The 15755-nt window shown below is 40.1% G+C and overlaps 1 protein-coding gene across 1 annotated transcript; it reads right to left on the minus strand.

Annotated features, from left to right (window-relative positions):
• Positions 1-256: 256 nt before the first annotated feature.
• Positions 257-2738, minus strand: LOC118489105 (L-lactate dehydrogenase B-like). The gene is made up of 2 exons (XM_035986719.1): positions 2092-2738; positions 257-780 (listed from the first exon to the last, which is right to left on the minus strand). The coding sequence occupies exons 1-2, from the start codon at positions 2698-2700 to the stop codon at positions 337-339; spliced, it is 1053 nt and encodes a 350-aa protein (XP_035842612.1). The 5' UTR covers positions 2701-2738; the 3' UTR covers positions 257-336.
• Positions 2739-15755: the final 13017 nt, after the last annotated feature.

A 15755-nucleotide genomic window follows, 5' to 3' on the forward strand; every position in this document is an offset into this window, starting at 1 on the left:
GCCATATGTGAAACCAGCCGATCATATCCATCTCTACTTGGCTATAATGCCTATACACCAATTCAGGAGTAAACCTAATAAATATGGGAAATCCCCTTGTGAGAATCGAACCCAGGACCTAATATGACACCTCAAAGATGTCACTAGACTATAATACCCACTAGGCTATAATACCCTCGGCGTTAAAAACCATTACTAAAATTCTGACACCATATACAAGAGGTGGACAGCAGATGGAAGGGGAACACTGAGCCTCTACTTAAGAGATAATCTTGTAAATATATAAATAAGCATTTCACATATGAAAATGGTACACAATACATGATACATATCAAGTCATATGCCCAATTGGGCTTGTAGTTCCAAAATGGTCTTAGCAGACTTTTGAAGTTGTTTTTCCTCCTCCTCAGTAAGATGCACATTCGTCACTCCCAACACTCCACTCCTCCCTAACTGTGCAGGCAAGCTAAGAAACGGCTCACCACCATGAATGCCATAGAACCCTTTGGCTAATACCGAAACAGGGTGGATGCTACGTTGGTCCCTTAGTATGGCTCGAGCCAAGCTAGCCACTGAGTAGCCGATGGCCCAAGACGTGTAACCTTTCAAGCTTATTACCTCATATGCACCCTCCACAACTTCTTTGTGAATCTTCTCAAGTGTTTGCTTCTCGTATGCAATTTGTTGCCTCTCTAAAAAGCTAAGTATCGGCACCCCTCCAACGCTTATGCTTGACCATAACGCCACCGATGAGTCACCGTGTTCCCCCACTATGTAAGCCTGAACCAAATCATAATTATGATTTATGCGAGTATAAATGAGTCAAACAGCTCGTAAGGTACTCAACATCGACTCATTAAAAGCATTAATCGAGCCAAGCTAAAAAATCTCTAGCTTAAAGATAAAATTGTTTAACAAGTTTTACTTTTCAAGTTAGCTCACAAGTATAAACAAATCTATTGATATATAGTTTTCATTGAACATGTTAGATATCTATATATTATCAATATATAAAAATAGAATAAAAATAACTAAATAACGTGTATTATGATAATATATATATATATATATATATATATATATATATATATATATATATATATATATATATATATATATATATATATATATATAAACTAGGATTATTAGATTTAGTAATCCAAAAAAATCGACGTTGGCCGTCAACAATTTCAACTTCAAAAATAAACATTGCTAGTCCCAACTATTAAGATATTGGTCTTCAATGGACACTGACTAACGGAACTCTAACGTCGTTAGTCTCCGATGGTTGAAAAAAAAAATTTGCCGGAAAATTCAACATTTTTGTCCCAAACCTCTTTGTAACCTTATTATGGACCTTTAAAAACATTTTTCTAGTAAAAGCCCCAATAATTAAAGTCGCCGTAAATCTCATTTTTGGGCGGAAAACTTAACATTTTCGTCCTAAAACCTTTTGTAACTTTAGATCGGACTTTTAAGAAGTTTTTTCTTGCAAAAAACAGTTTTACGGCAACTGTAGACTAACGACATTAAGGTTCTTTTAGTTAGAGTTCATTAGAGGCCAATATGTTAATAGTTTGGACCGCCGATGGTAATTTTTGAATTTGGGACTATTGGCGGCCAACGGGAAATAGTTTGGATTATTAAATTCAATATTCCTAAAAAGTATAATGTAAAAGTAGTTACAAGTATAAATAAACATTTTTTAATGGCAAGGAACGACGTGCCAACTACCGTGACACTGTGCGCTATGGCCAAGGGCGACTACTTGACTGTCGCCAGCCCCTTGGCTCTCCCCAGATGCACGGAAACCCGACCTCCACCCGCCCGAAGGCACGACAGTGGAATAATCGGCTGTTCACCTGGATGCCGTAGAAAATAAACGAGCCAAGCCGAAAGATAGCTTGAAAAACTACTCACCAGCTCGAGGTTTAGAAACAGAGCTCGAAACAAACAGAACTCAAGCTTGAGCTCGAGCACTCATATGTTAAACAAGTTGAGCTCGATTCTAGACGAGCTTAGACTCGGCTTGACCCTTTTACAATTTACACCATTTACAAAATCAACAAGATGATGAGTAAATCATCTTACCTGCACATCCTGAGCATTAAGATCAAGATGATCAGCAATCAAAAACCTAAACCTCGACGAATCCAAATTCGTACCCGACCCAATAACCCGATTCGACGGGAACCCCGACAGTTTCCACGCCACATAAGTCAAAACATCAACCGGATTCGACACAACTAATAATATCCCATCAGGCGACCTCTCAGCCAAAGGCGGTATCACCTTCCTAAACAAAGACACATTCCTCTGCAACAAATTCAACCTAGACTCCCCAACAATCTGTCGGGCACCAGCTGTAACAATAACAAGATCAGATCCAACGGTGTTGGAGTAATCAACTGATGCAGTGATGTTGGTACGTGGGAGGAATGCAGCTGCATGTTGGAGATCAAGCTTTTCGCCGCGTAGTTTGTCGGAGTTTACGTCGACGAGTGCGAGCTCGTTGGCGAGTCCTTGGGTTAGGATGGTCTGGGCTATTGCCATGCCCACGTTGCCAACACCGACCACGGTGATTTTGGTGGTTCGGGTGGTTAGGGGTGGTGGGGAGGAGTGTTGGATGGGTTTGAAGAAGGATTGTGCTATGTCTAAACCTTCTGGACCTAAGGTTGAAGATGATGGAGTTTTCTTCATTTTTTTTGTTGGTGTAAAGTGGTATGGTTTGTGTGTTGAATGTTGGGTTGGTGGAGTATATTTATAGTGTTAGGTTGTTGTGTTTGACTAAGTAATTATGTAAATGTTATTCTTAAATTTAGATTTGAATAGTTTAAATTGTAATCTTAGACACTAATCTGTTCGCAAGTCTCATTTAACGGGGGTAAGGGTAAGGGGAGGAAAATGAATTAAGAGAGAAAAAGAAAGAAAAGCTGTAATTTTTTTTCGTATTTCCGAGTTTAATGAAAAGTAAAGAAAAAGAGAAGAAATCAAGCATTTAATGTGTTCTCGAGTTAGGACGAAAAGAAAAGAAAGAAACAATTTTAGTATTATACTCTTTAAACATAAAATATTTTAATTAGATACAAACAAAATTTAGTAATTAATAAGATTTTTTATTATAATTTTGAAAGTGGGATTGTTATGGGTAACAAAAATAGTAGTTACGAATATTATTGGTTGATAATTAATTATTATCCGGTAGTAACTTATAGTGTAGACTATTAAAATCTAATTATTTTTAACTTTATAATATACTCATAGTAATTAATAAAAGAATAATAGAGAATAAAGCTGGTGGTTAGGTAAATCAGAGACACGACGATACGGTGCCCTAACAGTTTAATGGTGGATATGCGAAGAATGTACAACCAGATATGCACAGGGTACAAACAAAAGTAGTATTTTTTTTTTCTAAAAGAAAGTGCTATAACGTGTGATGATAAAAAGTATTAAAAGAATATATTGATTATTTCAAGATGAAACTTACAACTTGCAAAACTAAGGGCGGTATTACATGGCAAACTTTTAATAATAATGAACTTTTAGTCTATTTTCATTTTAAGTTACTTAGAGCATTCACATCCTGGGAATCAAAATCTGTGAGTGGGGTTTTTAAAGTATAAAGAGTATAAAAAGTGGTTGTGAGTGGAGGAGAGAGAAAATGTTACTGTTCATCTGTATATTTGGGGGGACACTGTTCACCCACTATAATTTTTTAATATATATTGAAAGTGGTTGTGAGTGAAGGAGAGAGAAAAATGTAATGATAAAGGTATAAAATTATTATTTAATTGAAAATGAGAGAGAAAAAGTATTTGTTTTTAGTGGAAATATATTGATATAGGAGTTGTTTTTTAGTGGAATGTATGTATAATTATAGGGGGCTGGATGTGAATACTCTTAGGGGACAGGGAGTGGGGAGCGGCAAACCCACTTCCCCGAATTGTTTACAAGTGGCAAACCAATGCCAAAGTGTTTACCGATCAAATTTTCACCGGATTCGGTGATGCTTTACCGATGCGGGAAAGGAGAAAGGAAAGAGAGAGGGGGGGTGTGGGGTGGGGTCCATTCCAATCTCAACCAATCACATTTTTTTCCCTTTTTTTATTTAAAAAGTTTACCACTTCACCAAATGTCTAAACCATTGCCAACACTTTTCACCAAAGTTTAAACATTTTTCTCTGATTGACGTGGCACACTCTCATTGGTTGATTTTTTAGTTTGCCACTCTCAAGTGTTTAACCACTCCTTACACCCTTAGGATGTTAGGAGTGGTTAAACAATTTGGAGTGGTAAACTAAAAAATTAACCAATCAGAGTGCGTCACATCAATCAGTAAAAAAAGTTTAAACTTTACTGAAAAGTGTTGGCAATGGTTTCGACACTTGATGACTTGGTAAACTTTAAAAAAAAAAGGAAAAGGTGTGATTGGTTGAGAGATGGCATGGACCCCACCCCACACTACCCTCTCTCTCATACCCTCCCCCTCTCTCTCTTCTCCCCGCATCGGCCATATCTCCCTGCATCGGCAACGACCCTACTAATGGATTACATGGCAAAACTCTTACGACCCTACTAATGTATTAATTTCGGGACGAAATTTCCTAAAGCAGGGGAGACTGTAACAACCCGCACTTTTGTGCGTTGTTACTACTCGTTATACTCGTTACGCCTAGCACCAGAGATTCAGATCATAATGTAACTACATCGGATACATCGCTAAATCGAAGTATAATCGAATAATTACGCATATTCTATCGCTATTACAAGCTATTTTTCGTAAATAATAACACTCACGATGATGTTGACTGAGGACTTAAGCTACCCTCCTCGATAACCGTGAGGTGTCAAAATATAAACAATCAACGCTAACAAGGACTTTCGAGTGAGTACTATGACTCCAGCTATCGTGACGATGACGGCAATACGAGCAAGTAGTGCCCCGATAATCCTTGTGGCACATCACATCAAAGAACGCACTCGAAGGCACGCGTAACTCGATCAGCGCACCGAATATTGGATATACTGATACGTAAATACGACCCTTTTGTGATTAATTATAATAAATAAATAAATAAATAATAATATAAATATATGAAAATATGGCCCAAACTATCGCAACGCACAAAAAACGAGGATCAAGAGGCCTCCGGACGGCTAGGCCAACCGATCGGATGGGCCAGCCGATCGGACAGGTCGTCCGATCTGGATAGGCCGACCGATCGGACAGGCCGTCCGATCCGGACGGGTCGGTCGATCGAACGGGCCGTCCGATCCAGGCCAACTTGCCCTCTTTTCCTTCCTCCTTGCCTATAAATACCCCTCATTCACCCCCTAAACACTTATTGTCACTGTTGCTGCTCGACCAGAAGTTCCAACCCCTTTATCTCTTGATTTCTCGCAATTCTAGTAAGTTTTCAACTCAAATTTTGTACATCCTTGATCTATATGCAATCTTTCACCTTTCTATCTTTCAAATTCCAACTTTTAACCGTGAAATCAACGGATTTGAGGTGTTCTAGGGTGATGTCATCATGGAGTTCTTATGAACTTCAAGTGTTGGCCTCATTCCACCAAGAAAAACTCAGATCTAAGGGATTTCCACAAGAATAAACAAGGTTTCACATCAGATCTACTCATAATCATGAATAAGAGGATTGAAGGATGGTTTTCCAACTTTCCTTCAACTCTTTTGCTCCCAAAATATTCAAAAACGGTGGAATCAGAGCTTATACCGACCTTCTACTCATCTTTAGTATTGTGTTGGTCAAAGATCTGATTCCTAAGGATGAAACAACCAATTTCGGGATAAGCAAGAGAAAACCGCCAAGAACGGCAAGTTCTGATGGAACGGGGTGATTCCCAGCCGATAGGATAAGCCGGTTTTGATGGAATTTCAGTTGTTTAACACGTCATAACAACGTCCCGACCAAAACCACCGAAGAACATGTAAAAATTGTCGAAAACAGCTGGACGGGCCAGTCGATCGGACAGCCCATCCGATCGGACAGGCTAGCCGATCGCACAGGTTGACCGATCGGACAGCCCAACCGATCGGACGGCCCATCCGATCGGATAACCCATCCGAACGGGCCAACCTTAAATCTGATTTTCGTTCAATTCCGTGTATTCCAACGCGCTATCCAATACTCATGTAATCAGTCTGAAATCAGGGCATTCTCAGGCATTAACCCGTCAATCCAACCAAATACGCACTGTGAGTATACTTGACCCCTTTTATCGAATTTTGGGTGTAACATACGTTCCTTATAAATCGAACCTATCAAACGAATGATTCAATTAGTAAACTTTTCACTTGCGAATAACTGTTTGCATAGATATACGTGATGCTACTTGTATGTATGCTAGGACTTATACTCGTGACGTCCCACCACGACTAGTATAGTACTATTGCGCCCGACGGGGTCTAGTTATGCCATCGAAGAATCGAGCATCGAGGACTTAGCTGGTAGTATCAGTTTTGTGAGTATATATGTCGTGTATTGCGTCTATGCATGTGGGAATTCGCAGCACTTTTAAATATATTACGCTATTACGTATCAAACCTATATACTCGCCAATACTTTTGTATTGACATTACTTTAACGTATGTTGCAGGTCTAGTTGAAGTCTACATCAAATCAAGCTAGGAAGTCTAGAAACTCACCTAAAATCTAGGTTGTCGGATTTGAATTGTTTGAGAGGACAAGAAATCTGTGATGACTTTTGTGATTGTATTATTTGTTAGTATGGGATAACGAATGAAATGAATATTATCGCAATATAGTTGTTATGGATTCTCTTGAGCAATCTGATTCGCCTAGTGCCGCGCCCCGATGATTCCGCCATCGGTTGGGGTGTGACACATTGGTATCAGAGCCATAACTATAGGGAATTAGGTAAGACTCGACCTAGTCCGGGTCGACGTCTTAGAAATGGACCTAATCTATAGTCTAAGCACCCACAGGCTGACTCGTACGAACCCAGTAGGGTTTGTATTGCGCCTACCTGATGCTTTCGATCGAAATTGCAAAAACTACGACTTTGTGTGAACCCCGCATACTATAACTTCACACGAAGAAGCCTTTCCTAAGGCTGGAATACTACTTAGCCTTTCCTAAGGTGGACACAATACACATGTTTTCAAAAATACTCGCATCTCACAACCGAGTGATCCGGTCGAGACCAGGTGTGAAAACCAGTAACTCTCGATAGGATTGCTCACTCAGCGTATTTTCTAGCATGAGAATCTTTCGTTGAGTTAGGAGTGACATCCATACCTCGACGAAAGCCTCCATTTCGAAATTCTAAGTGGAGCTCTCGGATTCATTCGATGAGCACAACCACAATTGGGAACGAAACTGTTAAGTCAGGGGTGAAACCCGTACCTTAATGAACCGTTCCACTCTCTGAAATGATTTTGAAAAGCTCTCACCAAGGGCTCGACCACCACAATGACTCGAGCCACGCAATGCTCAGGAGGACGAATGCCATGAGCTGCATCCTAGTGGAAGCATAAGCCTCCTAGGTCAACGCGCGTGCACGAGCTTGTTGGGTGTAGATAGGTTACCTTGGGCAATCAACGCCTAAACACCCGAGGCACTCCGAATACTTTACTAAACCTACGACTCGCTGGTTTTACGCTTCAATGAACTTAGTTACATTTTGTGTGTTTAATTACGATTTTCGCTCCCTATTTTACAAAACGCACAACTCGCACAGCCATCGCAGCCCAAAACAAAGACCGAATGTTCACAACAAAACTAATGTCTAATTGTCCGATTCCTCTCGCATACTCTCTCTCTCAACGCGTCCTCGCGCATTCTAAACCATAATATATGTGTGTAAGTATAAACTATAACTATCTATATCTAAGTACAACCAAACTATTGTGTGAGAATCTAGGAAGTTTCGTGTCTCCTATGTGGCTCCTATGTGAAGTCTATCTATGTTGCACGTTACAAGTTTCGATCGCGCTCCATTGCATCGTAAACTCAAAATCATTATGATCGAATCTCATTCCAAATCTATCTGTCTAGATGCCTTCCAACAACTCTGCCTCGAGACGAACAACTAGGAGAAGAGCCAAACGAAGCGCCAATAAGAGGATTGCCTCGCTTGTGACCAAGGAAGTGGTCAAGCTCATTCCTCGAATTGTTGCTCAAGTGCACTCTCTCAGCAACTCTCGAGCCTCGAAGGACTCTAAGACGGAAGCGCCGCAACCTACTTTTCTCTACAAACACTTCAAAGCCTATGACCCGATGTTATTCACAGGTGAAGGAGGTGCGACCCAACTACTCCAGTGGTTCGATTATATCGAAGTTACCCTTCGTCAAAGTGGGTGTCCCGATAGTTTCCGTACTACTTGCGCTACCGGAGTATTTCAATCACGGGCACTCGACTGGTGGACCGCCGAACGTAACAAACGTGGGATCTCCGCAGCTTACGCCCTCTCTTGGGACGAGCTGAAGGAACTCATGAAGGAAGAGTACTGTCCTCCTCACGAAGTCCAGAAGCTAGAAAACGAATTTTGGGAAATCAAGCAAACCGAAGGTGACAATGCTGGCTATACCGCAAGGTTCAAGCAGCTTAGTACAATCTGCCCAAGTCAAGTCAACACTTCAGAAAAAGCCATTCCAAAGTACATCCGCGGCTTGCCTGAGTGTGTGGGTGATTTTGTCGAAGCTGCAAGACCTGCTACCATCGAAGAAGCCTACCGTCTAGCCGCATAGATCAACAGCAAACGAGTCTTAGACGGATCTTTCTCCAAGAAACCTGTCAAACAAGCTCATCAAGCAATCATCATCAACTCATCTGACGATTCCTCTGGCGAATCGGCTGATGGTTCATCTAGCGACTCCTCTAAAGGTCCTTCTGAGGATTGTTCCGAGGATGTCCCCAGCGAATCCCCAGACGAATCCACCGACAACACCGCATCATCCTGAGAAGATCAACTCGACCGCAAACGAAAGACCGTGAGCCCAGACTCTGTAACAACTAGACTGTCACAACCAGAACCTCTCCGAGCAGTCCCAGTTCAACTGAAGCGCGCTTACAACGGGCCCCATCCCCTGTGTTTCACGTGCACGTATCATCACCCGCCGGAAGCAAATTGTCGCTATTGCACAAATTGCCACTGGTATGGTCATCATACGCAATCCTGTCGCGCAGGGCCGCAGCCTTGAGGAATTTCAGCAACGACCGCAGTCCCCACAGAGGGCCTCCACAACAACGTTATTTTGCCTCTAATGTTGTTGTAATAGTACGACTGATCGCCGTCATTTTCTTTTATGTGTGGAACTTATTTCATCTATCGTTGCATGTGGATTCTATTTCTCTTATACTCGTGCACCATGAAAACGCTAGCACTATGTACTATATAATGTATTTTACCCTTACAACACTCTTAGAACGAGGTACGACAGACGTGCAAGGAACAACTAATCGCGGGTGCACACGGGATTATTTTGATCAGTGCACGGAAATCGTAGTGAAATTCTAATGGTGCCACAACGTTTAAAAGCATGGTCAGGCGTGGTGGATACGCTGCTGGTACTTCCTATATATAAGCGTCTTGGCCATGTCAACAAAGCGTGACACCAAATCACGGGGCATAAGTAGTAGGGGTAACGCAAGGTGTGCTTTACCATACTACCGAAGTTTCGTGAAGAAAGTGCCATGTGGAGTTGAATGTTATTAGACCTATTATATTATTATTATGGTTATTTTCGACACACTACAAATCGATCGCAAGGCGTAACAAAACTAAATCGCATCACTGCGAGACTTCTCGTAAGTCTGCGAACGCAACGCAATTGCCACATCGATAGACTTAGGTAAGTTCACCCCGAGGAGCAATTGGAGCAACGCAAGACTGGTCGTAAGTCTATAACACAACTCAGTCGCAGTTTTACTAGAACTATCTTGCAATCTAAATCATTCGTTATATGGCTCGAAATCGAAATCGCATCTTGTGGTTATCTCGCAATCTCTATCGCTGGTTATTAACTATTGTGTGAACGTCTATCGCTTGGTGTGGATCGCTTATTGTGGATCGCTAGACGAGTATCGAAAATCACTCACCGTTTTTCGCTTTAACGCATTTCGCGCCTATCCCATCACCTCGATACTCTTATCGTGTGTCGCTATCGCTTATCGATGTTCGTGTTATCTGTGTTATGTTAGCACGCACGACCTCGCTTCACGAGACAAAACTAATAGGGCTGAAACATGGAGGTGTTTTAACCATATTAGCAGACTTACGTGGAAAAAGGCCATGTGGGCTAGCATTAGTTAATGTTTATGGTGTATTCAACTCAATCGAATCGCATATCGCTCGCAACGCAACAATCGTCACTTATCATTTATTTGGGATCGAATTGCTTATCGCTATTTAAATCATCGTTCATCGCTTGGGAGTCATCGCAGTTGTGTAGTATTAGGGTACATGATGTTGCTTCACGAGACAAAACTAACATGGGGAAACGTGGTGTTTGCCATGTTAGCAACTCTCGTGGAAACATGCCATGTGGGTTCTTATGTGGAAACGAATCAAAACCACGTCATTCGCCATCGCCTATCAATCGTCGTCTAACCCAGTGTGCCATATCAATGTTTCGTGTCATCGAACTACTCGCGCTCGCTATCGACGTTTGTTTGCATCCGACTCACCTCTATTTACGACTCGGTCTAGCATCCTATCGCTTGGACCAAGGGAACGAAATTCTATCTGTGTCCTATCGGCACGCGTGACCCCGCCTCACGAAACAGAAGTAATATGGGCAAAACATGGTGGATACGCCGCTGGTACTTCCTATATATAAGTGTTTTAATCATGTTAACATACTTTCGTGGGAAAGTGCCACGTGGGACTCGATGTAAATTATTTTTCTATACTGTTAAAGAAAACCAATTTTTTTATATAAAGTTTTATTAAAACCATTGGACAAGTGAAATTTCCTCACAACCTGGAGAAAACATCAAATCAGTTTAGCTCCATACCCAATGGAAGTTTCATAAGTCCAGTTTTCCTTAGAACTTTTGCAATCACGAAAAGAAACCTTCCCGAAAACGATGGTTCGGCAATCGAGTTTCAGCTCGAACCTACGTTGTAGGAGAGTTTTTCTTAAAACTAATTTTACCACTAAATCCTTTAAAATGTATAAGTCTTTTGCTAAATTAACAAACACCTTTCCCATAGCGCTGGTATGGACATCGAAGTAGTTAACGCCGCGCCGTGGGGAGATTTTCTTAAAGCATCTTCGAAGATTAACCGAATATCTGAAAATTTAAAACGCTATGGAATCGCTTTTGTGTGTGTTATCGCTTTTGGTTGCTCGAATCGTATCTTCTCACCGCCCTTGCTCGTCGAATCTTAATCGATCACTCGCTTACCTAGACGCTTTTGATCGCTTCCCTCATTCGCATCAACTCTTACGACCCTACTAATGGATTAATTACGGGACGAAATTTCCTAAAGCAGGGGAGACTGTAACAACCCGCACTTTTGTGTGTTGTTACTACTCGTTATACTCGTTACGCCTAGCACCAGTGTAACAACTCTCATTAAAATTAATAATTAGAATGATAATTAGTCAATAAGGAGACCCTAATTGAGACACCCAAGTAATTCCGCACTAACCCTAAAATTTTCAGAACAATTGGAATAGGATCAGGGCCCCTAATACTCAGGGGGGTAAACCCTAATTGATAGTTATCAATAAAATCTGTTGTCACAAATTGAAATTCGAATTTTGATGATTCATGCAAGCTAGTCCTGAACTCAGCTAGTCTAGGTAAATAGACTGCACCCTTTACGGACCGTAAAGGAAAATGCCTTACGGACCGTAAGCATGTGTGCTTCCCTTACGGACCGTAAGGGTTGAAGCATACGGTCCGTAAGCGATGCTATTTTCTGGCTATAAATAGCCGACCTTGGGACTTGAAATTAGAAATAACAACGACGTTCAATTGCTGTCTGTACGTCGAATTAACATCAAAATACTACAATTAAACACACACACTGCACTCGAATCGCTGCCGCAAAACAGGGTAATTACTCGATCGCTATTACGATTCATTTTCCGAGATCAATATATCCAAAGAATGTTTAAGTGCCGCCCACATTAGGGTTATACTTTGTCGTTCGTCGTTAAATCGATGAATGTTTAAGTATTGCACTTTGTCGTTCATTGTGAGAATTTGATCTCGTGAGTTATCGTGACTGCTGTATTGATCACAAACCCAGTTTTGTGTGCATTATTACTATTAGGTTAACAAGGTTAAATCATATTCTGTCCGTATTAAATCTGCAATGTGAGTCATTCTCTTTTTATCAAATGTTTTACAATACTCCAAATTATTTTCAGAATTATAATTACAGTGATTAAGTTGATGTAATCACCAAATTACAGCCAGTATGTGGGGTATTGTGCACATTACTACAGTTTAAATCATTTTAGGTGGGCGAACCTAATTTTAATTGATTTACGTCATTCATTGGGGCAGCCAATGGTGATATGACCACTGTCACAGATCCGGTCGAGTGACAAATACTGTGGGTAGTTGGTTGATATCGGAAACATGCGTAAAAGATCTTAACACTGTGTATTAAAATAAATGTGTCATTTTCAGTAAAATGAATGATTCACTCAGTATTTCCCTGCTGACAAAACCTTTTTCAAACATGTTTCAGGTGATCTACTGTAATTCAGGAAAAGTGCTGAGGAGCATTTCAAGCTTACGATAGTGGCTCAATATAAAATAAAGAAATATGTTTTGAAATAAAGATTATCAGAAAAAATCTTATTATTGTAAATTATCGGGGTTTTGTCCCGAGTTGTGAAATAAAATAATCGGGAAAAGTTTTTAGCTTTAAAACGATCCTGACATTAAAATTCCGCTGCTAAACTCAATTAAATAAATATCACGGGATTTCTGTCCCGCGGCTCCTGAAACGGGTCAAACCGGGTCGGGGGTCGTGACAGAAATGAGGTGGTATTAGAGCCACTGAGTTAAGCTAATTAAGTATTTAACAGATACTTAATTTTTCCTGATTACTATTATGTGATTATGTGTTTTATTAAACTGACTATTTGTTAGTTACAGTATGGGTAAGCAAAAGTTGCAAGATATCTATCTTAAATTAGAAAATCACTCTATGAAGAGGGAAGTTCATCCAAAACTAAATTTTCAAAGCTCCCTACAATTCCTGAAGAAGGAATATTTGTGCGAAAAGCACAATATGAGAAACCGCTTTCTCCTAGAAAAAGGAGTATGATTATTAAGAAAAGTAAGGAGCAAATACGGGAAAAGAGAATTAAAAAGGAAACCCAGGAGTTAATTAATAAATCACCTTGGGAAGACAAGCTAGTTGAGAAATGGGCAAATTTGTATATGCTAGCCACTGTAGCAGAACATGCAAATCTTTAAATACCCTAAGTCTAGTAATAACACTTCTCAGCAAGTAAATAAATAAATCTGAGTGTGTTCTTTTCTGTTATTTTGTACAAATAGTGTGCAATAAAACTTCGATGTTTATTTGTTAAACTTTGTTCCAAAGTTTTAACTTAGCATTTCTGTGCATTTTGCATATATGCTACACAACATGAGCGAGATATCTGAAGCTTTTCAGAACCTCAATCTGTACCCGGTGAATATAGAAGTTTCCCAAGAATTTACTGGATACTTTGCTGATGTGGACCAACCTGTAGAATTCCATGCTCCACCTTTGACAAAGCCAAAACGAAAGAAAAAGAAGAATTACGTGTGGGGACATCGTATCCGTAGGAAAAAGCCAGTTCCGAAACTTCCTAAAATAAACAATCCTTTAGAAATAGCAAAAGACACTGGTAAAAAGCCGGAAATGGAAACTGAAGTCGAGAAAGATTATAGGCAAATGGAGATACAGTTTGAGGAATATTCTAAAGATATAGAAATGGAAGTAGGACAAGGTTCTAGACCAACTCAGATAGAAATCGGAGAGAGCTCCAATCAAAACCAAAACCAGGGAATAACTTTTCAGGATGAAATAGATTTTCTATTGGCAAACTGTGAAACTATTCAGCCTGTCAATACGAATATTTTTACCTATCCTAGTGAAAATCTAATCCCTATGAATTTTGCACCAGCAATCCCAGAACCAATAGTCCACGCTCAACCTATAGAAATGGAAGAATGGTGGACGAATGATTGGCAATTTCAAAATATTGTCAACGACCCTTATTCCTTCCTTCCGCAATTCGATCCAGAACCCCTACCTAATCCACCAATGAGCACTGAGAATATGGCTGAACTTCGCCATTTCGGTGAAGAGTTGATGGATGCAGGGAATAGAATTAGGGAGATAGGGGGACAGATTGCTTGGAAGTATGATGAAAGGGAAATGCGTTTTTAGAACAACAAATGATGAGGGATAGAAAGATGGTAAAACTATAGTTGTGTAATAGTATAGTAAATAGTGAAATCAGTCTGTAACATAACTCCAAATAAAACTTTGTAAAATATCTGTGTGTAGTGATGCATACTATAACGGGTATGAAATGGAATCGAGAAATCGATAGTTTTGACTTTATGTGCATTATGAATTGTCTGATTGTTTGTGTATAAATTGCTATTTATCAAGATACTAATAAAAAAATTATTATATATTATCAGATGGCCAATAGTGGTAATGAACCGGTAAATGAAGCTAATCAATCAGAGCAACATCCAGGGGATCAATATATGACTAGACAAGATATTGAAAATATTGTTGCTCAAGGGATAGCTAATGCTATTCCAGCATTTGTTGCTGCTGTGAAAAATCCAATCGAACCGCAACATATTATTCCTAGTAAACATACTATTGAGGATAACTTCAGTAATAGTATAAACGGGGATAATAATCATGCTAAACATGATAATGAATCCCAGCACACGCCGCTCCCTAAGAAACGAAAGGCTGCAACACCTGGTTGCACTTTCAAAGAATTCCTTGCTTGTAAACCCACTGAATTTGCAGGCAATGAAGGGGCGACTGCATCACTGCGTTGGTTAGAGAAAACCGAAGCAGTAATTGCAATAAGTAAGTGTGCCAGAGATGATCAGGCCATGTACGCATCGAATCTGTTTAAAGAAGGAGCACTCGAATGGTGGAACACTGTGCTACAAGCTAAAGGAAGAAATAGGGCTTATGCCATGACTTGGGAAGAATTCAAGAATCTGGTTAAAAGAAAATTCTGTCCTGAGTATGAAAAGGAACAAATGGCAAATAAGTTCCTAACTCATCGGATGTTAGGTGTGGATTGTCGTGGTTATACTTTGACATTCTTCGAATATGCTAGAGTGGTACCTAACCTGGCTTCGCCAGAACCGGTACTCATTTCTCGCTATATTTGGGGATTAATTAGCGAAATTCGAAATATCGTTAAGGCTGCGAGACCTCGCACTATTGACGATGCAGTAGAGTTAGCTAACACCCTAACTGATGAACTGATACGCACAAGAGATGAAGATAGGAAGAAGGAACTTGCTCAGAAAATTACCCAAGGATTCAGGATGGGTAACAGTAGTAATTTCAAAAGGAGAGGAACAGGGCAATCTTCAACTGTGCCATTCTGCAAAATTTGCAAAAAGAACCATTTTGGAAAATGTAATAGAATTTGCAATTTTTGCAAGACCACAGGACATCGTGAAGAAAACTGCAGAAAGAAATCCATAATTTGCTATCATTGTGGAGAAGCTGGACACTTCAAAACCGAATGTCCTAAGTT

Source organism: Helianthus annuus, chromosome 2, assembly GCF_002127325.2.
Source record: "Helianthus annuus cultivar XRQ/B chromosome 2, HanXRQr2.0-SUNRISE, whole genome shotgun sequence".
NCBI lineage: Eukaryota > Viridiplantae > Streptophyta > Magnoliopsida > Asterales > Asteraceae > Helianthus > Helianthus annuus.

Bases quoted from the DNA above. Each gene is read 5' to 3' on its own strand.
- LOC118489105 (XM_035986719.1), bottom strand. From the start codon at position 2,700: ATGAAGAAAACTCCATCATCTTCAACCTTAGGTCCAGAAGGTTTAGAC. The intron at 781-2,091 runs GTAAGATGATTT...GATTTGGTTCAG, and splicing joins TTAATGCTCAGGATGTGCAG to GCTTACATAGTGGGGGAACA.